The 27,104-nt window shown below is 35.5% G+C and overlaps 2 protein-coding genes across 2 annotated transcripts in view; one reads left to right on the forward strand and one right to left on the reverse strand.

Moving 5' to 3' along the window:
• LOC106174296 (organic cation transporter protein) lies at positions 1-8,812 on the forward strand. Its single transcript, XM_087008404.1, has 9 exons — positions 1-919; positions 1,116-1,219; positions 2,334-2,488; positions 2,959-3,127; positions 3,520-3,753; positions 5,001-5,215; positions 5,971-6,079; positions 6,327-6,545; positions 6,730-8,812. Exons 1-9 carry the CDS (start codon positions 524-526, stop codon positions 6,848-6,850), a joined length of 1,722 nt encoding a protein of 573 aa, XP_086864530.1. The 5' UTR covers positions 1-523; the 3' UTR covers positions 6,851-8,812.
• The window catches only part of LOC106152258 (sodium- and chloride-dependent glycine transporter 2), a 22,043-nt gene continuing 2,269 nt past the window's right edge, over positions 7,331-27,104 (reverse strand). Inside the window, exons 2-14 of the mRNA XM_013525776.2 lie at positions 17,182-17,347; positions 15,233-15,364; positions 14,744-14,947; positions 14,378-14,459; positions 13,799-13,931; positions 13,325-13,459; positions 12,957-13,060; positions 12,382-12,619; positions 11,687-11,815; positions 10,946-11,045; positions 10,530-10,630; positions 10,134-10,298; positions 7,331-9,779 (exon numbers count right to left, since the gene is read on the reverse strand). Coding sequence (XP_013381230.1) covers positions 9,618-9,779; positions 10,134-10,298; positions 10,530-10,630; positions 10,946-11,045; positions 11,687-11,815; positions 12,382-12,619; positions 12,957-13,060; positions 13,325-13,459; positions 13,799-13,931; positions 14,378-14,459; positions 14,744-14,947; positions 15,233-15,364; positions 17,182-17,347 — 1,851 coding nt within the window. The 3' untranslated portion in view covers positions 7,331-9,617. The remainder of the gene's footprint in view (positions 9,780-10,133; positions 10,299-10,529; positions 10,631-10,945; positions 11,046-11,686; positions 11,816-12,381; positions 12,620-12,956; positions 13,061-13,324; positions 13,460-13,798; positions 13,932-14,377; positions 14,460-14,743; positions 14,948-15,232; positions 15,365-17,181; positions 17,348-27,104) is intronic.

Here is a 27,104-nt window from a genome sequence, read left to right on the forward strand (position 1 = left end):
ACCACACTTATATGCGATATCTAGGTAGTTGGCTTTTGTGCTGGTTGCAAGGTAGTTGGCCTTGCGACGACAGAGATGTATTAAGAAATCCTCTGTTTACTTTCGAAGTCCCTTCAGGCAGCATTATTCAGCTTACCTCACCTCTTTTTATTCACAACAAAGTTATTTGTGTGTCATACTTTATGCATAAAAGCATAAAGGTCATTCAGCAGGTCAAAGTGCATAAAAGCCTAAAGCAGCAAACACAGCATAAGACGTGAGTGGGGAGAGAAGACAGTGCCAAGCATTGATCATGACGGGAGATTGACTAGGCAACGTGCACTACCAGGTTTTCGGGGATGACGCTGTTGTTCATTGGATGCCGAACTTTTCCACCTAAACCGTTTTAGCCAATCTTCTCGCGTGCAAAGCATTATTAAGCCCCCCGTTTTTCGACACATATTTGTTAAAAAGATTACAGGTATAGTATTTAATTGAAGTACATATAGCCTTAATACCGAAGTCTTACATACCGAAGTCTTACATGATGCATTTGGACGAGCTTTTACAGATTATCGGAGAATTTGGGACTTTTCAGAAAAGGCAGTATTTTCTGGTATGTCTCGTAGGACTGTATACTGCGTTACCAATACTTTGTTCGGTGTTCCTCGCAGCAACGCCCAAACACAACTGTAAAATCCCAGCCGAGTACGTATCGAGCGCAGAGAGGGTCTACGGCAAACTTTCTCACGAGGAGCTGCTGAACCTGACCATCCCATGGGAAGAAAAAGACGGCGAACTGACCAGAAGCAGTTGTAAGCTGAAATCATGGGACAGAAATGCCTCTGTTGTGGACATTGGTAATAATACAGCAAGTGTCGAATGTCCTCAGGGACTGGACTACAGTCAAGAAATCTATACTTCAACGGTGATATCGGAGGTAGGAATGCTGCTAATGGCAATTTTATAACACTTGTCACCTGTAACTCTTGTGCAATGACATAATAAAATTCTGTCAATATCCCAAAAGGGTACCATAGGAACACGCTGTATAAAGCCAGTCCGTGCTTCTTGCTTCTATACCCCCTCTCTCTCTCTCTCTCTCTCTTTGTAATTATATTTCTTATTTTCCCCAGTTTGACCTGAGCTGTGGCAACGAATGGCTGGTGAGCACAAGTCAGTCCGTATTCTTTGTCGGGAAACTGGTGGGGGACGCTTTATCCGGGATAATAAGTGATCGGTAAGTGTAAAAATGAGTCTATTAAGTTATGTTTTATATAATTAAGTAAGTATAAATGCCTGTAGATATTTGGTTTTCTTTTGGGTTTTTTATGTTTTTTGTTTTTAATTCTGACGTTTCAGAGGGAATGAACAGTTTTTTTCAATCTGAATATTTCAATACATAAAATATTTGGTCATCAGATGAACTGAAAAACGTATCCTAACAGCCTGTTGTTAAGTTACATGTGAGAAGATCCACCTTTAGATAAACACAAACAACGATTAATTCAAATGAAAGGCTATAGATTCTATTTTAAACAGTAAAACAATCTAAAACTTTATCAGATATTTGTCTTACCTCGATCTGTTGTCGTATATCTATTTCATTCCATTCATTCATTTATTTATGCTAGCTGATACCATCATCTCAATCAATGAACCATGATATGAGATTAGTATACACGATTTATAGAAGCTCTTTATATACTATACTGTATTATGTGTAAAAGTCTCATTTTCCACACCTGCCCTGAGTCAAAGATTTTGTGACTTTAAGAAAAAAGAAAAGAAAAAAACGGATACTCGTCTTATTTCCTGTTATCTGTCAAAATTAAACATTCCACAATCAAAGGACAAAGGCATTCTTTGTAGTGTAAAACCAACATTCTAAAGCCCATACCCTCTTGCCACCATTCAGTGCCCTTGACCATGATAAATTAGTACAATGTCTTTTTTGACACATCAGCTTTTTATATATGCAAAGACACGCTATGCATCCAGTGAAGAACTTGGTACAATGTACCACTGACCTCTCCTGTGGTAGAAGAGAAACTGAAGGAAGACCTATTAAGTTTACAAAGGCCTCATGTGAGGGACTCAAAATGCAATATATATTTCAATATAAGATTTGAACCCCTACCCACCGTCTCACCCACGCTTCTTGGTCCACTATGAAGTCTGTTTGTGTTCTAGCTACCCCTACCCTTATAACATTATCTTTCACATTCCCATTAATAGGTGACAGTCAATTAACAGTACATCTCATTAACAGTGTCCCCCTGTCCTTTTGGGTATTTTTTGTTTGTTTATTTGTTTGCTTGAAATTATCCAGATAACATAACTGCTGATTTCAGGTTCGGGAGACGACCCACGTTTTTGGTTGCAATTATTCTCTCGGCATCTGTGGGGATCCTCACCGCCCTTTCTCCCAATATGATAGTATACATAGTGTCTCAAGGTTTACAGGGATCACTCAGCGGCTGTATATTCCTGACCACATTCACTTTAGGTAGGAAACTAACTGAAAAATAAATGAACTTGAAATAAATGTTCATATACTGTATATAAGAGAAGTGTATTGAGGTCCATTATGTGTACATTTTGATTTAGTATATGCGTGCGCTACTGAGATGTATGAGCCAACTTAATATGCCCAGTATTTAGCTCTTTTATTCATATGTTGTAAAGCAAAGATGTCGTCTTTGTCACAGTGTAGAATGACGAATGCCTTTTATTTGTTTCTTTGCAGCCGCTGGGTCCATATGACAATTAGTTTAGCGCTACTTTAAATATAAGGATTATGTTCACAGTAAACTATGGAGAAGTCCAAACACGCTATTCATGACTTGACCATGCATAAGCTGAACTGGAAATATTCGTAGCTTGATATTTTTAAAAATTCCCTCTAATAATTAATTTCGTCATTTTGTTTTATCTCTTCAACGCTTATTAAACACTCGGCCGATTTCTGTTTTGCAGGAGTTGAATTCGTGGGCCCAAGCAAACGCAATTTTGCTGGTTTTGGGGTAATGTATTTCTTCAGCATCGGTTACTTCTATATCGTACTGTTTGCCTACTTCATAAGAAACTGGAGACACCTTGCTCTAGTGCTGTACGTGCCTGCATACCTGTTTGGACTGTATTATTTGTAAGTAAGGATTCACCTTCTCTTAACTTTGTAATGATATACAAGACAGAATACTGCGATGCATCAATCGTCATTGTTATGTATTTTGCAGACACCAGTCTTGGAAATTTGTGGTAAGAATTTAATTTAAAAAAAAAAACAAAATATCATGGTTTAATAAATATTTTAGCTTCAAGTCACTTCGTAGTTGGGCCATGGTCATTAACTGCACAGTTGCATTAACACAGGCATTGTTGATGTAATGAAGCAAAGAAAGTAAAATCTCCATTTTTATGCAAAAATCAGGGCAGTAAAGTTTGAGGTTAAAGCGACCGACAGCGTTTTTTATTCACACCAAATTATATGAAATTTCAAATCACCACAAACTACACTTCCGTTGCTTTAAATTTCAGCATTCTTCCCGAATCTTTCCGATGGCTGTTGTCAAGACGCCGCACCGAAGAAGCAGAGAAATTGATCCGATCAGTTTCTATGACAAATATCAACTCTGAGCCTGATGATGAGACCATTAAGTCTGTGATAGAGGACAAAGAAGAGACGAGTGTCTCCTCTCGAACATATACCCCTATAGACATGGTGCGGACTTGGAAACGAGCCGCACTGACGGCAAATGTGTGCTTCAACTGGTGAGACAAAATTCTAGTTACCTCTTCTTTTGTAACGCCACTGTTTGTATTTTTTTAATTTGCATTTATTAAAATAAGATCTCCATTTGATATGGAAATAGGGCATGAGGGATTTAGAAGAGATTTACCACTTTTATGGAAATGATATTGTACTTATTGGTAAAAGTGCATGACCTCCTGTTTATTGAATAACCTGTCTTTAGAGATGGACGGGTTTGATGCTTGTATACGACACTAAGACATGAAAGAGGTGGGTAGACCTAGATTTACGTATACGTGCTGCAGATTTGCCTGATAGAGATCCCATCCTTCCGTCGACATTTTGTAATTTAAAGGATATAGATTGTTGAATTTTCAACTGAATGTATCAGTCGGACTTATTATACCCGTTACCTCTGTACGAGGTATGGTACATTAGAGATACTACATCTTGAGTTTTGATTAATTTAAAGATATCTGAAACCGTATATCAGCCATATATGGTATCTTTCTTTCGGGTATTGTTCTGACAGCCAAATCAATAGAAAGAACAGAGGTATTTTAGTTTAAGGTCAACAGAGAAAGTACACTGTAACCAAAATTCTGGTGGCAACAAAGCAACTCATTAGCTTATAAAATGATAACCCGCCTTTTTAATTTTAACTTTGCAATCACGTGGGCACCATAGTTTCTACAGGTTCAAATTGGGTCGGTAAGAGCGGAAACAGCAATGAAACTGTACTTTGAAAAATTCAGATTTAGGATATTGTTAACCTTCGCCCAAAACGCCTTATTTAGTACCTTACATGCATTTTTTTTTTTTTTTGGGGGGGGGGGGGTAATAGGTAAATCTTTAGTGATAAGTGACTAAATAAATTTAAATTTACACGTTTGTGATCATACGGGTGAGATTTTGGGAGAAAAACTGAAAAAACAGTTTCTCGCATTTTTCTTTTACCTGCGCACCCACGATCACCGTTTTAACGCCGATTTAATGGCACTATTTAGTGTTCTAAAGCCCTGCCATCGATTTTTCTTAGAAACCTTATTTTCAGTATCTGGATGATAACAAAGGGTTACAATGCCCTTAAAGAAGACATTTTTAGATAGTACTATATCTATACAGTCAAGACAGTGGGGTCGTGTCCATGCATCTCAGTCTATCGGCTGACCTCTAACTGAACTGTTGAAGCAATTTATCATTTAGCCAAGCGGTCAAATTTTAAGTCTTTGTTTGATTGATATAGCGTTTTTTTCTTTTTGTTAAGGATGGTAAACGGCATGGTATACTACGGTTTGGCACTAAACTCCGAGGGATTGGGTGGTGATCTCTACCTCAACTTCACACTGATGGGGGCCATTGAATTTCCTGCCTACACTCTGGCTGTTTTCCTCATCGACAAAATTGGCAGAAGAAAGTCATTGACGGGATTTATGGTGCTTGGAGGGGTGGCTTGCATTGTTTCCGGGTCTCTTCCTTCGGGTAAGTTATGCACTGTCACTGCATACGTGAATAAGCCATTGTATTCCGTTCGATTAATAAACATTAAATTACGTTGTCGGTTGGTTAAACTTAATCAATATCTGATATGACTGCATGCCTTTCTAGAACCGTGATTTAACAGTTGGAAAGATATCACAAGTTCATGCAGTACATCACGCAGTTATCGTTTTCTAATTCTAGTATTAAATGACAAGCAGGTCACATCTGCTACAGCACATTTTTGTCTGCCACTTAGCAAAATAGATTTTTTAGCATATTTGTTGCAAATTTGCAGCTAACTAAACAGTTTGAAAAAAAACTATTTGGAGGTTGTTGCAAGAAAAAATTGTTGCTGCAAATGTGTTATATATCACATATTTTATATCACATATATATTTTAGATTTGCTGCAAATTCTAAGAACATTAAAAGTTTGCGGCAAGTTTGCAAGAAGACTTCATGTCCTTTTAAATTAAAGGCAGGGCCTCATCTGTATGGTAATAATTCCTTCCTAAAAATTTGTAGCAAATATGTGGCAACAGTTTGCCAGAAACCTAATTTTTTGCTTAGGGGCATTGAAAGCTCTCTCAACCACACACACACACACACACACACACACTGGTTGTAGGGCGGTACTATTCAAGAGGCGACATTAATCTGATATATTGCTTAAACAAACATTCCTTCGACTCCATAAAGACACAGTTGCATTGGGTAAGATACTTATATCTGTTATATATCACATTATATTTTTAGATTTACATTGGTTAATAGTAACGCTGGCAATACTTGGTAAGATGGGTATCTCTGCATCATTTGTGGTAATCTATGTGGTGACAGCGGAGGTTTATCCAACAGTAATGAGGTAAGTCTTTCTGAACCAGTAATACACTCACCTCTGATTTTGTGTAGTAGAACAAACTAAAAAAACAGCGAGGTTTTCAAACGAATTTTACTCTGGAAAAAACTTTTTCAAGTGTATATCTTTACGAATTTGGAGGAGCCAAATTAAAGTCGTGATTATGCGTAAGCTAAACTGAAAATATTTCAACTTGATATTTAAATACTTTTCAATTATAATTCGTAATTCTGATTAATGATTACTTTTCCAGAATCATAGCCCTGGGGTTGGCCTCTACTTTTGCCAGAGTTGGCAGCGCCTTGGCACCGCAGGTTGTTTTACTGAAGGAACCAATTGCTGCACTGCCTTTTATCATCCTTGGAGCAGAATCAATCATCGCTGGACTGCTGTCACTTCTGTTACCTGAGACTGTGCGCAGAGATCTCCCGCAGAATCTAGAGGAATTCGACAACTTGTTGGCGTCTCCCAGGTTGTAAATATTAATAGGGTACAACGTGAATACGAAAGGGTTACAAAAGTTATGTCTAGAAGTAAGGAAAGGTATCAATATATACGTAAACGAAATCCCAGTAGCTTTTACTTTTAAGATAATCTTTTACGTTTTAGAAAACGTAATTGAAACTTACATTTTTTATATTCATTTACACTTTCAGAGAGTACGAAGAGACGAAGCCAAAAGAGAAAAAGGGGGATGACGAAAAGACAGACAAGGAACATAAAGAAGAAAAACACGAAAACAATAAAGAAATGGGAGAATCACAAACAAAAATCTAATTATCAGTGCATTCGTTATGTTAGAACGGGGGACGTATGTACACAATGTATGGCGCAATTAAGGTTCTGGCATTTGGACCAAAACATTTTGTCGGGCGCTCATACATGAACCTGAATAACCAGCATCATAAGGCAATCCTCATGAATCAAAGAATCTGCGCCCATGAGGAGTCAGATCGGAGACAAGTCAATTAGCCCTGTCATGAAAGAACGTTACCTGAATATTGTGACGCTGCGGCATCGAAAGGTAGACGCTTGCCTTCAAATGAGTCATGACTTTATATGTGAGAAGGCACGCTCTCAAATTGGGATCATTTAGCGGAACCTTGAAACCCAGCATTTACTTTGTTCAATTGACACTTAATGCCTGAACCTTATGCTGTGAATTTATAACTGAACGTGGTCTAAACTATTCAAGCCATGAAAAAGACTTCTGTCTAACGTCTAAAAAAGAATAAAGCAAACAAACAAACAATGCAGTGTGCTTTCTATCAAATCAAAATTATTTATTATTCTAGTCAGCTTCCAAGATGCCAGTGTATGTACAATATATGGAAAGAATAAGTGGGATATTTGCTCTCAATTCTAGTTAGGTATGACTGTTACAGTAAGTGTTTGTTGACGCTGTGAACATTGTCTCTCAACTTCTAAAACAGACTCCTCAGCATGTTACCCTCTTAACGAAAAGATCGGTTTCCTTTTCTGTAAGCTGGAATATAATCATTCTTAATTCTTGGAAATAAATCTAAGTTATTTAAATAAAATACATACATTTGTCACTAGTATCTCATCAATTGCTGTTCTACATGAACCTGATTCGAAAGGAATTTTACGTATGGCGTCTGTTAGAAAATTGGGGCTTCGTTAAAAAAACAGTCCCGAACTTTTAGGATTAGGAGTACGTAAAAGTTTATTATACGTTTATTATATCTCATAAAAGACCCAAAATACAAGACAATATTTTTTCTCAATCGTTCAAATTATTCTTTGAAACTGATTTCCATTGTGCTTTGCCCCATTTAGTTATTTTGGTCATATATACTACTGGGGTTACATGCATCTGACTAAGTATGCTCCATTTTCTACTCTGGATTAATTTGGGGGAAAATTTAACAATTTTGTTTCCAAATACTGAAGTTTTGATTGCAACACTGACTTAAGGTAATTCAGAAGTTCTAAAAAGTGTATTGGATTGAAAATAAAATAAAATAATAATATTAACGAAAAATCCAAATATTGCATATTGGAATGTTTGAAAAACCTTCATACATGTGCGTACATATATTATACCTAAATATCTCACTCTGTGCAAATGATGTATATAGATTCAAAGAACGAAACTGTATTCCATCATGACCATGAAATAAACAAATCAAAAATGATTTTGAGCTAATTGGTGATATTACATAAAGAAATATACAAAACTTACACAGCGAAAACCCTACCAATTTGAATGATGCTTCAACAAACTTATCAAGAATGAGAAAAAGCATGATTCTCTATTCTAAAAACACAAAAGGGATACAAAAAACACAAGAGATGGGGAAACCTTCTGTACCTAGTACATACAGTGTACTAGTTTTCAGTAATGAATTTCTTCATGAAAAACCCACACTATGAAATAAAACTCATGTGTATGTTTAACTAGTAAATGCCTTTGAATTTCTTATTTGATAACGATTGAAATATTTAAATTTTGGTGAAATGCAGAATCTTGCAGTCATAGTAATAAGAACACTGGTTAACGTTTTAACATTTGAGATTCAGAGAAGTGGATTACAGATATCAACCCTATTTCTCCCATTTCGTTTTGAAACAACCAAACCAGCATTTTTTTTTATTTTGGGGGGGGGGGGGTGAAATCTTAAATGGCTACCTTCATTTGACAACTTGCAGTTTCCAGGCTCTAGAGTGTAATTTTTTTTTCTTATTTAGTTTTTTTTTTTTTTTTTTTTTTTTTTTGCCATCCTTTTCTAAATTTTTCACTTGAGTTAGCCATTGAAGGTTGCCTGTACATTCTGTGCTTTTAGTATTCTCTCACTTTTAAAAAGGCAAAATATTAAAATTTAGGTTGATATTAGTAAAAATGCAATGCTGTTACAATAATGCTGTTCAGTTTTCTAGTATAATAATTATAATAATTGTAAGTCAGTATTCTGTACAAGAGTTGTATATATAAACCTGTATATAAAAATATAATAAAAAGTTTGCAATTCAAGTCTATAATTCTATTTCATACATGTATGATTCTTGATTTCTCCTCAACAATATATTAAAAACTATTCCCTTGTCTCTAAAATGCAATACCTAAATAGGTAAATGTGCAATTATATACTGGTGGTTCTAGTATTACAACTGAAACCACTATACACCTTTCTTAAAATGTTAAAAAAATTGTCTCATTTAAAGCTCACTTAGGGTTCTCAATCTGTCCTAGAACATGTTTTTCTCTTTTAATGAAAAATGTATTTAATCTGTTCTAGGACATTCTGAAAGACTTCAAAAAAAAAAAAAAAAAAGTTCTCAAACTGTTACATTCATCACAGAACAACATTGGAACCATAAAAGAAAAACAAACAAACAAATGTTGTAGAATAGATTGAGAACCGTAAGTGAACATTAAAAGAAACTAATTTTTGCAGGGGAAATCTGTCCATCTGATGTAGAATTTTATATGTGCATCTAAGCCTTCAAACTGTAAAAAGTTCAGGCAAGGGCTATTGCCATTTACATTTTACTGCTTCTTTTTTAAATGCCTTGAAAATGTCTACATTTTGGTGGTAGCTACAGTGTCCACACTTCCTTGGTAACCTTTGTTGTCCATACCATTCTGGCCATTCATCTCTGTCATTTCAGCATATCTTCCTGTGCGGAACTGTTCGACAGCTGGACCCCAGTCGGCCTGAGGTGAGGTGACGTCCTTCAGTGCCTAAAACATAGAATTAAAGTGCCATATGTTATGCCATTGGTAGTTTTACAAGTGAAATTAAGAGGAAGTGTTAATAGCACTACAGAGACATGTAGCTGAATGTCCTAACGAGCCATACACTGTACCAAGAATATGCAATTAAACACACTACAGGCTACATGTAAAAAAAAACATGATCACTTTTTTACTGAAATCAAGTAAAAAAAGTAACTATGGGCTGTTCTGGTGCAGGTATATATCCCTGAAGGTATGAGTCAAATACTTAAACAAAATTGGTGCTAGTTGGGACACAAGCATTATTACACAAAACTAAGTAAATGAATAAATAAATTTATAAATAAATAAAGAATTTACCCTTCTGCACATTGAAGACTGGAGGCACTTAATCAACATGAAGAGTGGAAGCATTGCCACGGCAGCCACTACCATAAGCCAACCAATGGCCACAGCCCACGGTGGATACTGGTAGTCCTGGTAATACACTGGGGTATACTGGACAGACATGAATATAAGGATAGCCTGGAAAAGAAAGAAAGGAAATACTGCAGGTGTATCATTCTGAACCTGAATTGTACAACACTAGTTTATAAGATTTTCATATGCACAAGCTCTCTCTCTCTCTCTCAGAAAAAAAATGAAGTGTTTAAACAAAGAATCCAATCAACAGTGTTAGTATCTGTTTCAAAGCAAAAAATAACTCAAAATTGAGAATCTCTAAACATTTTTGAGGAGTAGTAAAAAAAAACTTACAAGAATAAAAGCTGGTGTGACTCCCATCCACATCACTCTCCAGTAAATATTAGGCTTGAATCCCAGCATCATTTTGATGTCTTCAGCAAAGTTGTTGTATCCTTTTTAAAGAAAAACAGGGAAAATTTGAACATTAAGTTAGTAAGACATTCAGACATACTAGTATTAAAATCCAGCACCCCTTGTGCGGTATAGGAATAACAACTATTCATTTGGGTGAGAACACACAAAATCAGCTTATTGTTTGTAACAAGGTTTAACCATTCACTTTCTAAACTGTTACAGTTGAAATCAGAGAAACTTTATGTATTCCATTGTTTCTATTAAATATTTCTGTTCTGGAAAAGCTACCTATGCAACTGAGCATCTTATACTAGGCATATAATTTTCTAAACCTTTCCTTATAACCAACATACCATAGATCCAGTTGATTGCAATCACTTCAAACAGGCCAACTATCATGAGGGACTGGCTTGCGCAGTACCAATCAATCAAGGTGAACCAGTAAATTCCACTCTGAAAATGAATAATCACATAGATTTATGACAGATGAAAGTGATTTAAGAATGGAAAGAAATGAAAATGGATGGGTGTAAACAGAGGAAAATATAACTACATTCTGAAAAAACACATTTTGTATGCATAATACAACATATATACATATGGTAATAACTCAATCTTTTCCATGAGGTAAAAATTTGAATTTTACAGATTCTGTATTTTTTTATCTCGTAATTTCTTAAAATCAGAACATTTCTGTTAAGTGGTAGCAACAAAATTAAAAAGCAGGCTACTCTATAGATCTATTCCTTGTAGTAAAAGCACCATAAATACCATTAATAATACAAAAATATAATATTGTGCTTATAAGATTATGTGTCTGAAAGTTTGATAACAATTGCCAATTGAAAAGACCGAGTCATTACTGTAGATCTTTGATCAACAGACAAGGTGCTTGATTGTCAGGGGCGGATCCAGAGATATTTTCTGGTAGCCTTCCAAATTATTTTTGTTGATCCATCCTCCATTTTTGACTGTATGCCAACAGAAAAAAAATAGATATCCGTAAATGTAAACTTGAAAATCTGACCGTATTCTGGAAGACCCAGAAGACTGCCTCAATCTGCCCCTGATTGTGTTCATCTATAATAACTTACATTTAGGACCATAGGCAAACCAAGGAGGAACCATACGACACAAATAAGGGCAAAGAAAATAGTGTGATGTTTCCTCAAAAATGGGTACTCATCTGACAAACCACTCAACACAACATCTGTCATAGCAAACTGGAAATATAATAAGAAAATATTAAAATCCTGTCAATGCAAATAAATGCTGTTTTTGGCATTAACATGAAAACTGGAAAATTTTTAGTTTCAAAATTTATTCTAGTGGCTGACTGGGCATCCTGAACTAGTAATTTTGATGAATGTCAAAGGTGATTCTTCATAATGTATTAAATTGCGATAAAAACAGTAAATATGCAGTGGGCACAATTAATATTAAACATATATTGTTTGTAATTATTAAGAAAATAGCCACAGCTGAAATCATGCAGTTAGAATGATTGCCTCTTTACTGTAATTCCGCAATGCTTCTACTATGGTGCTATTTCATTTACTATTCTATTAAATGAATGAATCCGTTTTTACATTCAACAATTTTTGCAGCATACACTGTATCACCCTTCTTCTTAGTGAAGTATCTTAAAAAAAAGCAGTCTGCTTCTCTTTTAATTCTATGCAGACATGTCCATCTTTTATTAAGGTGTGTAATTTTTACTCCTTTTGCCATACAATCCCTTCCCCTTTAGTAAATCCATGGACACAACAAGCACCATCCATCTACAAACCTGACTGTCCAATCCAAGGGTCAGTAACATCAAGAAGAACAGAATGGACCACAGGGGAGCCACAGGCATCCTGGCAATACCCTCTGGGTAGACCACAAAGGCCAAACCAGGCCCGCTTGTGGCCACCTTCTCCACAGGGAGTCCGGCATCATAGGCCATGAAGCCAATGACAGAGAAGATGACAAAGCCAGCAAACACACTGGTGCAACAGTTGATAATGGCCACTATCAGGGCATCTCTGGAAGTCAAGAAAATGGATCAATTCAAATACTACATGTAAACTTAACTTCTGTGATTATCCCTCTTCGTCCCCTCTCAAATAAATAAATAAATGAATAAATAAATATATAGAAATAAAAAAAGGAAAGAAAAAAAAGCTGCCTAGGTTATTTGCTGTTCCCCTTTCAAGGTTCTTGAGCACTGTTTTAAAAATCGAAAGCTGCACAGCATTTATGTTTGTAACATGTAGTACAAAAAGCTTCAATATAAATCTTAATGAATACTGGCTAGAGAAATACTTCATAATTTGAAATAAGTCTTAGTCTTTAATGGATGAAATGGTCAAAGAGTGCTACCTGTAACAGTTATTGTGGAACTTGTTGTAACTGGACATGGTGTGCAAAGCTCCAAAGGCCACACCCAAAGAATAGAAAATTTGTGTTGCTGCATCTCCCCAGACCTATGAAAATGTACAAGAAAGAAAAATATATTGTCAAAAAGTCATCAAAATTAAAGCTTGAGATCTAAATTTTTAACTCGTTTCACATCAGGTTTAATTAGAACCCAGAAAAAGTCAATGTCAATCTCTTGATGAGCAGACAACTAAGGAGCACCATGAAGGACTATTATCACGGCTTCTCTACATCAAATATAATATAAACCAGCAGGTGTCATATTAGTTATTGAACAGTTGTTGCTGCATGTAATGCATATTTATATGTACCTGAGCTGTCAGCAGTTTATCCCACTTGGGAGTGATGTAGAAAAGAATACCATCCAAAGCGCCATCTAGGGTGCATCCTCTAACCAGCAGAATAACCAGCACAACATAGGGAAAGGTAGCTGTCACATACACCACCTGTAATTATAGATACATACTAGTAGCTTTTGAAACATGAAGGATACATACAATGTATGACAAGAGTCTGTAAAAATTAACAGAAATGCTATGTAAAACAGTTTGCCAGTGTTGGCTTATTTAATTTTTGGGTTATTATAGCAATTTTTGCAGTGTTATTCAATTACAAGCTATAAATTCCAATATTTAATACCCTTTGTACAAAACACTTTAACCAAACGCACTACTTTTCTAATACTAGGAATTAGAAAGAAAACAGTATTTTGGGGAAAGATGATAATTCACTCTTGTTTGTATCCAGTAAAAAATAACCATTATTTGTTAATGAAAAGGGCCTACCTTGCCAGAGGACTTGATTCCTTTGATAAGACACAGGTAGATGATGATCCAGGCCAGAAGCAAGCACAAAGCCAGTTGCCAGCGAATAGTTCCAGTTTCATCAATTCCAGTAGATCGCTGCAGGACATAGTTACTGTAGAGGAAAGTGAGATTATATTAAGTTAATTTTATTGTTAAATACATTTAAAAATTTAAATTACTACTACTAAATTTCACCTAGGCAGCATAATTTAATTTAAATTATCTCATAATTTACTATTATGTTGCAGAGGGAAATGTAAAGTGGAAGATATTCTGAAGTTTTATACCCTTAAGATACACTTATAGCGCTTTTCATTTATTGCCATGGATTAACAGCAGACCAACTTCAAACAATCAGTAGCAAGTTTGCTAGAGACACACAATGGCCATAAGGTTATTATGCAGTAAAAAATAAAATTATTCTTAATATATTACTGTCTTTATTATTTTTTCCTAGAAATTACAGCATGTTTTCTCTAATCACCGATGCAAAGTCTAATTTATCTTCAAGTTGGTAAATGTACACGTTTGTCAGTATTAATAAATTGTTTAACTTACTCCCAATACTCTTCACTAGGGGTGACTGGCTTGTACACGGTGCAGTTGCTGGTGACATTAAGTGTGGCATTACACCATGTAACTGCAATAAAAAATATATATGAAATCTTTGAAAATGTTTTTGTGTTTTTAAACACTTAAAAATTGTTGAAGAGGGATGCAAAATGCACAAATTGAATATCATGCAAATATTTATCACTCCTGGTAATAGCTGGTCCATCATTAAAGGGAAAAATCTATAGATTTTACAATCTTTTTAGGCATTTCAATATGAGGTCGATGGAAATGTGCATAAAACATACAGTTAGCTTTATCATGTCTGTACATCTTCAATTATGTCTTATCATATCAGATAAATCTGTATACCTATTCCAAAGCGTGATGAAGCTTCTGAGCCATTGCCGCCTTTGAACTTGGTTACACAATTCGGGGTGTTCCACTCGTGGTCACAGGTCTGCCATGGCAGCTCAGACGTGAACGACGCAAATAAGTAGAACAGTGCCCAGGCAATGATGACGTTGTAATAGACTGCCACCAGGCCACTGATGATCACCATAGCAAATCCCAAACCTGAAACGGAGAGGAAATATGTGTATCATCAAAGAATACTGATATATTGGATTACTTCACTAGTGCAAATTATCCAAATCCTATGGTTTTGATGAAGCTATTGTCAAAAAACTTAAACTTAAATGCAACACTTAAAATTATACCTGAATCAAAAAAGGCAGCCTTTTCTTGAAATCATATGTGGTATTTATTATTTTCTTGTTCCTTTTTTTTTTTTACAAAATACTTATTTTACAATTAGTACTTTTATTATATTGAATACTACTTATTAATATAAACTCTTACCTTTGAAGAATGGGTTTATTCTCCAAATGGTGATGGGTCCAAGAGATGCAAACTGACCAAAGGACAACTCCAAGAAAAACAAGGGTAATCCAGCACAAAACAACATAATGGCATACGGAATGAGAAAGGCACCTAAAAAATGAATAGGCATTTTTTAAAAAAATGGATTCAGTAGTGCTGCTTGTGCATATTTAAGTTGTAGTAATACTTGACTTTTTTAGAGATTGGCACAACGTGATAAAGTAAATGGCAATAAAAGTACTACTTCTGATAATTAAATAAAATTGATAATACATATATGTCTTCAAGTTGTTATTTATTTCTCATCTTTTCGAATGCATACGCTGTAAAAATACACATAATGCATATATACCTTTTCTGAGATTTTCACAAAAAAAAAATAAATATTAATAATAATAATAAGAGATGAACAAAGAAGTTTTCCATTCAAAATGCACTCATTTCTCCACCTCTGTTTTTCAACTGAATTTGGAATTAAATTCAGCCAATTTCCTGCACCAGAACACATTTCTCACACCATCAATACACTAAAGAAACAACATTCATATTTACTGGAGAGTAACAGTTGTGTACCTAACCAAACAGCATGCCTTCTTTAACATCTTGTCTCTCTACCAAATTGTAATAGTATTAGATGCGGAAGAAAAGAAATCACAATGCAGCCCTGGCTAAGGGTGTTTATTACTGCCAGTAAGGACGAACCCAAATATTACAAAGAAAAAATTATATAACAACCAATGTATGGGTCACTGCTCTGTAAAATTGATGGTCAAGTAACAAGTAGAGCATGCCCTGAGGATACCTGCATTGAAAGTAAGATAGAAAACAAGTCAAAGTGCGTTGTCAATTGAAGCATAAAAAAATTAGGGTTCAGTAAAATTAGTATTATAATTATCATTTGAACTAGTTTTTTCTTTCACTTGAAAAATGTGGCAATCCTAATAGAATGTCTCAAATGCCACAAATATCCTTACATCATTGCAATCTGGTGTACAAACATCTTCTATAGCTATCTAAGATTAAGCAGACAAAATAACATTTGTAAAAGGAGTGTTAAATTTACATGGGTTCTCTCCTTCCCCTATAAACCTGCGTATTTTGTGCACACAACAAAGCTGTGTGTTTGTGTAAACATGAAAGTGTGCACATACATACATTATGTCCGCTGCAGACTAGATTTTTTTTTTTTTTTTTGTTTAATGGAAAGAATTTTTATTGTTCAACCATCATTGCCATTTGATCACTGATGGGAAGAAAATACTTGAGCGATGCAGATTCAATGACACCACATGAACCTGCTGTCTATTACCTATACACGCGTGCGTGTGTTGGCCTATATCGATGTGACTGCAATTGGTTTTGCTTGATATGCGCTTGGAAACATGCAAACTCATACTACACTCCACAGTGCATGAACGGTTTTTTTTTTCAAGTGGACGTGTAGGTAGGCCTATATGTCACTGGGGAATCTGGGGTATCTTAATTAAAAGTCATGTGGCAGGGGTAAGCAACATCAGGTTAGAAATGCTCGCAATAAGTCACTCACTTTACTGAGTTGCATTTAAATTCATTTTACGAGGGCTAAAAGTATCTGGAAAAAATGCCCCCTTTTCCTTTGGTCTCCCCATATGCGTACTCAGGGGCGGATTCAGGATTATTTGAAAGGGGGGGGGGGAGTCCAGAACGACAGGCCTCGGATGCGAAGCCGACCATCGCCCCTTTGGTGTGGGGTTCGGCGCTTGCTCAAGGGCCCCGAACATTTTTTGTTTATTTGGAGAGCAAACAGTGCCCTTTGGTACGGTTAAGAACTATGATTTAGCTACTCAAAATTCTAATTTCAAGAAAGGAATATTGGTGTGATATATTTTTCGAAAACCGAAGGGGGGGTGTCAGGACCCCCCCCCCTCCCCTGACAACCGTGTACTCACCTCCGCCACTCCTGTAGGCCAAGAAAGGGAATCGCCACACATTACCCAAGCCCACGGCATACCCAATACAGGAGAGGATGAAGTCGAGCTTGCCGCCCCAGTTTCCTCGCTCTTTATTCTCATCTCCCTCTGTCACCAGGGAGGAAACCTCCACAGTCTCTCCATCCTGAAGAAAGTAAAAAAAGGATTAATATATCTGTTGCCTTAACTTTTTTATTCTCTTTGTTTCTCTCATTGCTAGAAGAAATGCGCGATCAAAGCATCGTCTTGATACAAAAAAGTATTTTTTACTTAAATCTGAAGTATTGTCACAGTAGTCTGAAGACAAAAAAAGACAGTTATTCGTTAATAGGTCTAGAAGATTGGTGCACTATTTTTAGGGTGAATCATTTTCCTATTCACCTCTTTCTCGAACCCAAAACTGGTGATTTCGTATGAAATCTTTATCGATTTCACTGTATTTCAAATGTTTATTGTAACTTAAACATTACGGGTTTTGAAATATGTGCGGTTGAGCTGTGTATGCAATACCAGTGAAAGATGAACAAAAGTATCGCCCTTAATTAGCCTACTCTAAATCATATGTCTAAAAGTATCCATTGTGTAATCTCTGTTCTAAAATTGATAAACACTACAAAAGATGAAAACGGACTAAGTGAAGCAATTGACACATATATTTGGTAAAGGGAATAAAAAATCCAAATTTTAAATGTTAATTTCTCAACAACTATCAACAAAAATTCAAAAAAATTACACACTATTTTTAAAGCACATGATGTTGCCTCCATCATTTAAAAGCTAGAATTTGTATGACAGCCACGCAACGTTTTAAATAAAATGACAATTTAGATGACAATTTAGATACAATATGTCGGTATCAGGTGTATTTTTGGCTCTAGGACGATGCTTCCATACTGCCGGGCCCTCTATCCGATTAATGAATGAATTTGAACTGATAAGTGGCCACATTCAATAACATTTAGGATGCATGAGAACTTTCTGAACAACTTTCATCGTATTTTTTTGTAAACAGTTTATGCCAAATTTACATTTCACTGTTTCCAAACTCTCATCATCTCAGCGTGTGTGTAGCCAAGAAATACAAGGTGGTCGGTGAGTCCATGACGGCAAGTACTAATTTATAGATAAAAATAACAATAACCTAGGGAGATATTCACCTGATACAGGTCATAAAATGACCGAGAGAAGAGTCTAAGAGTGCCAGAGAAGACTGTTTAATCAGTTTATCATAAACATTACACATGCAACTTCTAGACGCCTTAAGCTGCCATTGCGTTTCTTGATTTACAATATTTTATAATTATTACGTACAAAACATAGATATAATGCCTCAGCTACTGAGTCTAAATTTTTTTGTGGCCACGAGCTACTATACAGCTGTATGAAGTAGAATACAGTAAACTTAAACTAATTTGCAGATAATTTTTGAGTTGTTATAATCGGAATTTTGATGTTTTTGTTATTATTAACTTGGGGCTTGTTGCACAAATTAATTTCTATTTTAGACGAAAATTCTGGTCAATTATGACCCAAGCTATATCACTTTTGGTCCGACTAAATGAAATATTGTAACTGTTTTATAATAAAAAGCTTACGTTTCCGACCTGAGCTTACTTTATTCAGTTCAACTGTTTTACATCTATCTTCAACTGAATTAGGCCAAAATTTTGGTCTAAAACTTCAGACCAAATTTTTGGACTAAAGAGCGTTTGTTAAACCGTTCCCTGATCTGATACAAAGAAATATTTTCCATCTTAAGTAGTGCACGCATGCTATCCCTATGTCATTTTACATCCCCTCCAAATATTTGAAAAATCTCATTACTTTAACAGTTATGTTAATTATTACAAACACGCACATTCCCTGGGTCGGGGGGGTCATATTGATAACTAGAAAAGCACTCCGAGAGCACAGACCTTCGCCAAGGCAGTAATTTTTTATTATTATTGATTATTGATTGATTATTGATCCTTATCACCACCAAAAACTAACCATCTCTTCCTTGGCCCACTTCTGACAGTTCCTGAAAATTTCATCAAAATCGGTCCATAACTTTTTGAGTTATGTTGATGACGAACAAACAAACAAACAAACAAACAAACAGGGGTGAAAACATAACCTCCTTGGCGGAGGTAATATGTCTTGCATATTTGTGTGTGTGTGTGTGCGTGTTGGGGCGGGAAGGGGGAGAGAGAGAGAAGGGGGGGGTCGCTCGTTAGGTACGATAAACCGTCAAGTCCAAGGACATCAATTTTAAAGGTTGAAGCAGGGACAAATGGAGCTAGTGTGCCTAGTCATGAAAGCACAGGTATCAATGTATGAAGGGCTATCCATGCGGTGTCACAGTTTCAGACTTTCGGTTGGATTCCCCAAAGGAGATGAAAAGGTTTAACAAAACGTGCAGATAGATGTAAATGACCAGTAGAAAAAAAAAGATCATTAACATGTTAACTTTGGTTAAAAGAGAGAAAGATTTAGATGCCATATATACACACAATCACAAAATATGTTGATAACTATAATGAAATTATAACATTACAGTGACAACGGATGTGAAGGTATGAGTTTGGAAGACCAAGATATTGAAAATATGGATGAACTACAATATAGACATGATGTCGCAAAGAGCGATAATTTCAAAGCCGAAATTACAGGGAGGTTGTATGCAAACGGGTGGGTAAATACGAAAGACACAGTTAACCAGGGGCCGATCCAGGACTATTTGAAGGGGGCGGCGACCGGTATTGGGAATCAAGGGCCTAGGATGTAAAACCGACCCTCGTCATTTTGGAGTGGGGTTAGGGGCCCGCTGAAGAGCCCCGAAAAAAAAATTGATGTTTTGGAGGGCGTACGGTGCCGTTCGATAGGGTTTTAAACTATAATTCAGCTAGTCAAAAGTCTAAATTTCAGAAACCGAAAAGGGGGGGGGGGGGGGGGGGGGGGGGTCAGGACCCCCCTGTCACCCCCTAAATCCGCCACTGAGTTAGCAATGTCAAGCATCATTTATAAAACACAGGCATCAGACAATTTGACTGAAGTATTTTATATTTAATAATAACAATAAATAAATAAATAAATAAATAAATAAATAAATAAAAAACCGACCATGGTTGTTTCACAAAGTACACTTAACTGTTTTTTAAGTGCGCACTTTGGCTTCCACATTTATGACGCATGCAACACCCATGACTACACACAAATAATAAAACTAGTGAATCCCTTCAGTATTATTCATTATGTTCCTGCCTTCATATTCTACTTATCTTTAAACCGGTTCAACAAGACTGTGTCATTATCATAAACAGGCATTGTTGCACCTTGCCAAAGAGAAATTTTTTAAAATAAAAAATATGTCAAGATATATAAGATATGACACTACTGAGGCAAAGGGGTGGGGTCTAATACAAAAGCATGTCCCTAAAATGGATCATTTTACTACTGAGGGTTGTGTCTTGTGGGAGTTAGAGTGGGAAGAGGTGGTTTATTGTTTAAAAAATGAATTATCGTGAATCATTTATAATGAATGCATGAATTTGTAATTTTATTATCAATGTTTCAGATTATTTTGTTGGGTCAAAGGCATTCTTAAATGCACTTGTACTGAGATAGATAAATGATAATAGATAATGATAAATAATAATAAGAATGTCAGATGAGTTCAGCTTAATATATCTTGGTACTGATAAATATATTTTTAACCATCAGATGAGCCAATCAACCACAATGTTAGTAAGGTGTTGCATGTCAAAATTTTTTTAAAGTATCAGACAGAAAGAATTGGGCTGTAAAACCACAAACATTTTTTTAAATAATGAAAAAAGGAGATGCCATTGTTTGGCAAGGTAAGTACACCCTGTGGTAAGACAACACGAGACAAAAATACTAATTATAATGATAAAAGATGTTTCTATTTACCAGCCAAGGTAATTTCCGCCTTACCTGTTTCTTTTTTTATCTAGACAGGTAGGTTACAAAGTGAGATAAAGAATATGTGGGGGAGGGGGTTGAATCACACTACAAAACTGTCACAAAAGTAGCTATCAGTGGTGATATTATGATAATCTGTTATTTATCTTGTCTTATTGTTGTCTTCTCTATACAAATACAGACATGCTTACACAAGAACCACTTATTTTTAAGCCTAGAAACAAAGGCGGATCCAGAATTATTTGAAAGGGGGGGGGGGGGAGGCTATGATACAGCTAGTCAAAATTCTAATTTCAAGAGGGGGCCATTGGTGCACCTTTTTCAGAAATCAAAGTGGGGGTGGGGGGTGGGGGTAGGACCCCCTGACCTGGTACAATGCCTGTTTTTTTTTCACTTATAAATTATGAAATTGTTACAAACTATAAAGGAATTGAACTGTTTGCTGATGTAATCGACATACACTGCTTTTATATTATACACTGCACGTACATTGTTAGTAGGCTCTGCTATACTGTGCAAGTCAATTAATAAATTATACATCTATTAATATAAATATTTTCTTTCATCAAGTCACTGGTGTAAGTGCAATATATGGTCAAATATACTCCGTGTCTGAGCAGTTACAAAGGTGTGGAGAAAAGCGACATAAACACTGGCAAATAACTGAAGCCCCGAGGACAAGGAAGTTAACAAAAGAGTACCAAAACCACATCGTTATTAATACTTTTACGTCATGACTGTGACACTGTAATTTAAAATAATAGTTCTTGTACAAAACCCCACACCATTCTAAAAATGTTGAATCATTTATGTAAAGCTGCTCATGCAGTGACTCACAGTATTTTGTAAGATTTTAATTTACTTGCAGATTAAATTGAAAAATATATTCCAGCTATACTTATCTACAAGTTTTATTGTATTTTGTGCAGCATGTTTTTATGTTTTGAGATAAGAATAAGTTCACCCTAAATATGAAATGAATGCAGGAATGCAAAGAGAAAAAGGGCGGGGGGGGGGGGGGGGGGGGGGGGGGGGGAGGGAAGAGAAAGAAATTTTCTTTAAAATTGAGACCTTCTTGTGTATGCATTCTACCAGTACTTCAATAAATATAAGGCAATATTATGGCAACAGTAAGATATTATCATCATTATGTTTTTTTTTTTTTTTACTTTGTGGTCTTAATAGCACATATACTGACCTCCAAAAGACTTATTTGTCATCGGGATAGTACATAGATATCAAAGTGTTAATTTCTGAATATCTTTCCAAATTCTGAAGTCACTAACACAATACAACATTATGCCTTTGACCCCATTTCCAGAGATTAGATCGATCTACTTTAGATTGACCCAACTCCCTGGGGGTTCACGCTAAATAACTGTCAGCTGAGCGGACACGAAAGTTAACTACCCCCTTACAGCTTGTAGTAGGCGGGACGGACATTTAAGCCGGATTATCTGACAGTAATCTAGTGAGACTCCCCACAGGGATAGATCGATCTAAAAGCTCTGGGAATACAGCCTTAGTGATATTCTAGTAGAAATAAAGATATCCTTGACATAACCCTTTATCTAGAAGGAAAAACAAAATGTCCTTCAGAGTCACACTCCATATCATGTTTTTGATAAGTGATATTTTGACGTGTATCAAGTATCAATTTTCAGTTTGCCTTTAGAAAAAAAATAATAGATTCTTCCATTACCAATTGTTCACTTTGAGAGCACTTAAGGATAGTGACAAACAAGTGACAAACAAATTACAATATAAGTTAATATATTTGTAAAGCAGCAGTGCCAAACCTTTCTGTGCTTCATTTTTTACGAAAATCTTAAAACCTAGCCCATATACCAGTAACAGTATAACCAAACATTTCTTTTCAGTCCTCATCCCACCAACATAGGGGTTGACCTTTATGCAGTGAAAGTTTAGGGAAAGTTATTCAGCAAAGCTATTCAACAAAGGAACTATCCAAATAAAAATCTATTTTTCTCCTTTTTAAAGAGCTTTCTGTTCATATTGTTTAAACATACTAAGTCTGTTCAAATTTTCTTTCAATTTACAGCATATTTTATGATTGGATCCGTGCTTTTGTTAGTTACACAATTCTATTTTTAAGTAAGAAACATCTAGACATTACTGCAGACATGTTACAATACCTAACTTAACAGAACATGCTCAGGCTTGGACCAGGGTACTTTGCAAATATTAGTTTAATATTGAAATTGCAGAGTGTAATTTCAGATTGAGAAGTAATTTTCACATGCATACACCTGTGCTACTTCTTACATCAAAATATTTCTTATGTAAACAAGTATATAGCTGGAGTAATCAACTTTCCAGCACTTTTTCAAACAACTTTTTATCTGAAGCATGGTTACAACTTTGAACAACACTGTTCTTAGCTACAAATATAGGTTGAACAATGTCCAATGCTTCCCATTTTAAACTCTAAATATTCTATTGCTTTGTATTCTGTTCACCTAATATTTGCCTTCCTTTTATTAATGTACTGTTTACCCTGAACAAACCATAGAAGGCCTCCACCCTCTTGGAGGCAACAACCCCAAATCTAGTAGACTGCATGCAAACATTGCAAAAGAACCATGTTCCCTTTTAAATAATTATACCCTGAGTTTCACTGTGCATTTACGAACATCCCCCACTTTATCTTACATTACGGGCCTATAATTATATGCTTTCAAAGTTCTCTCAGGGTGAGAACTCTCTGCCTCCAATTATTCTATAGTGTTACACTTTAAACAGGATTACGGGGGTTCATATAACGTAACTTGGAGCAGATATTTTGGTTCACGCAACAATCCACTGCTGAGAAGTATGCCACGCCCTTTTTTTTTTCTCTTACAGTTTAACAGGCTTTCAGTGTTCATGTTTTCTATAAGCTGGCTAGCAGGTTTTATAATAAAATTACTTTAATTTGCAGTTTTTTATAGAGATAATTGTTTTTAACATACACCATTTCATATATTCATGGCCTGATACAAGTAAAAAAGGCATTTATTTTAAAAAAATTAAATGTTCAAAAATAAGATCAAATAAAAACAAACACCTGTGCTACCACCATCAAGTTTGCCCTGAATGAACATGCTTACTCACTCCCCTTCTTTCATTGCCATTTTTGTAGTCTGTATTGTTGTTGTTCTTCTTTTCAAAGGGTTTTATTCTTTGATGAGGGGAATGACGGCTAAAATGCATGTAGGAAAAAACTAGTTTCCAGGCCATATTATTTTGTACTCAACCTCAAGAACAAGTTTCTGGAGTGTAAAACAAACAATCCACTCAAGGAATTTCCCCAAGCGATCTTCAGCAAATGTTGACTACATAACTGACTCCACAACTGTAACCACCATGCTTCTGACAAAAAAAAAGCTACATAATGTTGTATATATGCTGTATACAGTTTTTTTGGTTAACTTTTCCTTAACTTGGCTTTAACCAAATTTATGCTTTAATTTGTTTATTTCTTTTATCAATTTCAGGCAAAAAGGAGGAAAATTTGAGCTTGGGTACTTGATGCAGTTCATTACTAATAAGGACATGACAATTATAAATTCATGCAACTAAATTCAACATAGGCATGCTCGTTGAGATTTAAATAAAAAATCCACTATTTTAAAAAGCCTTTTTTGTGTGTGTATGTGTGTCAACAACTTTGAAGTAATAAGTGCTACCAATAAGTCTATGATAGTGGAAGAGTAAATTGCTGTCCCCAAAAAAAGCTTAAGGCAAACAATAATATGTTCTGAATAATAAATAACATTTATATTTGTTTAACCTCATCTTACAGCTAAACCAGTGCATCACCTTGGTTGCTTAGTTTTGTTTAGGTGGGTGGGAGCATTTTCTTATGGTCTGATTGTTCAGATATAATAAAAAAGAAAAAAAAGCCTTTCATCCAGAACTCATAATGCTACTGCTTTTATAAACTGACCTTTACAGCAACAGGGTAGAAAAACACAAACTACTTGTCGAAATATGGCTGAAACAGATGACTTAAGTGTATTAAATTATACAATTCCACCAGGCATTTGCAAAACCCCATGCCCCTAAAAGAAACAAAAATTACTCCATGACAGGTAAATCTATGGCAACCAGTTCTAAGGGACTTGCATAGTTATGACAAGAACAAGGACAATGAATGCCGCGTGTCACTTTGACCTGCACCCTTTAAAATTTCTCAAGCATTTATTTGGAATCTAGCTACATCGCGGCTGTAGCAATAGTCCTTCGGACCAACGAACCTTTGATTAAAAAACTGGTGAAAATGTGTTGATTTTTTTGACCAATGAACCTTCGGACCAATGAATCTTCAAACTATCGAGACGCCCTCACTCGATCCACCATAATTTGAGAACTGTCCTGCAAACCTACACTGTTTATAGACCAGACAATATGGAATGACAGCTAATACAATGAAAGCTATATATTTGATAGCCAGAGAGGAGAAGACTGTTATAGATCCTTGGACACTAGCATGCAAATAGGCATGTAGAAAGGGGTCATTTCTCCTATGACAGTATGGAGTTATGTCACCAAAGGCTGCCCTTTAAGTATGACAGAGTACCTGTGTGTGAAGAGAGAGCCCTTACAAATACCATGCCTTCATTGTATAATGATATAAAGACCAGCAGACTGGCTGTCTCTCTGTGATAACAGTTCCTTAAAGGACAAATGAACTGATTGCAGGTTAATTTTGGGTGTGTGCAATTATACACATGGTACCATCATTCACCGTTCATTTTAGTGTTTGGAATATGTAGAAAAAAGGGTGGAAAAAATGAAGGGTTTGAAGGATAACTACTTTAAGTTAACAAATTACATTATCTAGACAGTTATTATACATCTATCTAGCTAAAAGACACAGAGGTGTCCTTCTCAAATCACAATTAATCTGTTGTTAATTTTGATTCTTGATCTTCCACATGGTTCGAATTCAATAATAATGGTGATGTTAAATTATAGAAGGCACATGCCATAAATTCAACATTACCTTACAAAATTTCAATTTACTTGTTAAGAAACAGTTGCTTTGATTTGCCAAAGACCCCCTCCCCCCAAAAAAAAGAAGAAAGGAAGGAAGAAAGGAAGGAAAGAAAGAAAAAGGAAGGAAAATGTTTTTGATGAATTGATTAAATTTCTTCAAGGCAGATTCACAGATCTAGATCATCAAGAAAGAGGGATATCTTCATGTAAACTGCCATTATGCCCCCCGTTCTGCAATGATGGGTAACCACAATGCTTAACCCTTGATGTGCTAATTATCCCAAGATAAAACAGTAAATTGCATTTGTTCAAAAATATGTAGCCTAAAAACTTCATTACTCTAACTTACAAGTCGCAAAAAACTTCACATATCTGTGGAATGATCTGTTGGTATATGGATGTATGTTGTTTTGAAGGAGAAGAGGTTCAGTTAGTGTTGGGATCTAATGAGTATATAACATGTAATCTCCATTTTAGAGTGGCTATTTTCCATCTTGCTGTAAACTTCACCTACTCCGTCTTCTGTTTGCACACATTATGGATGGGGGGCAGGCAATATAGCAGTTAACACATATCATAGACAATGTAATATCTATAAAACGCACTGATGTGACCTATCTCTTTTTTAAACGGCAATTCTTATATTTACTTAATTTAATTCTTACTACTTTTTAATGAATTTAATTTTTTTTACAGGGTAATGGATTTCCCATATGGTAATTGAATTATACAACTTAAGCTGTATCAGACTTATTCCCAATGCGATTCTAGATAAAAGGATGAAAAAAAACTTGTGTCAATTTTCAGGTTGTTTCCCAACATGTTGTATCTTTATATGGTACCTATTCTCACATACTGAATGCAGGTAAACAGAGGTAATATTAAATTACTGTACATCTCAGTAGACATATAGATTCTATTATGTAATTGTCAACCTGTTTCATGCAACTATATGCTTCTGTAAAATTCTTATA

This window comes from Lingula anatina, chromosome 3 (assembly GCF_051362555.1).
Source record: "Lingula anatina isolate TDL-2025a chromosome 3, LinAna3.0, whole genome shotgun sequence".
Classification (NCBI taxonomy): domain Eukaryota; kingdom Metazoa; phylum Brachiopoda; class Lingulata; order Lingulida; family Lingulidae; genus Lingula; species Lingula anatina.

Bases quoted from the DNA above. Each gene is read 5' to 3' on its own strand.
- LOC106174296 (XM_087008404.1), top strand. From the start codon at position 524: ATGATGCATTTGGACGAGCTTTTACAGATTATCGGAGAATTTGGGACT. The intron at 5,216-5,970 runs GTAAGTTATGCA...TTATATTTTTAG, and splicing joins TTCCGGGTCTCTTCCTTCGG to ATTTACATTGGTTAATAGTA. The intron at 6,080-6,326 runs GTAAGTCTTTCT...TTACTTTTCCAG, and splicing joins GTTTATCCAACAGTAATGAG to AATCATAGCCCTGGGGTTGG.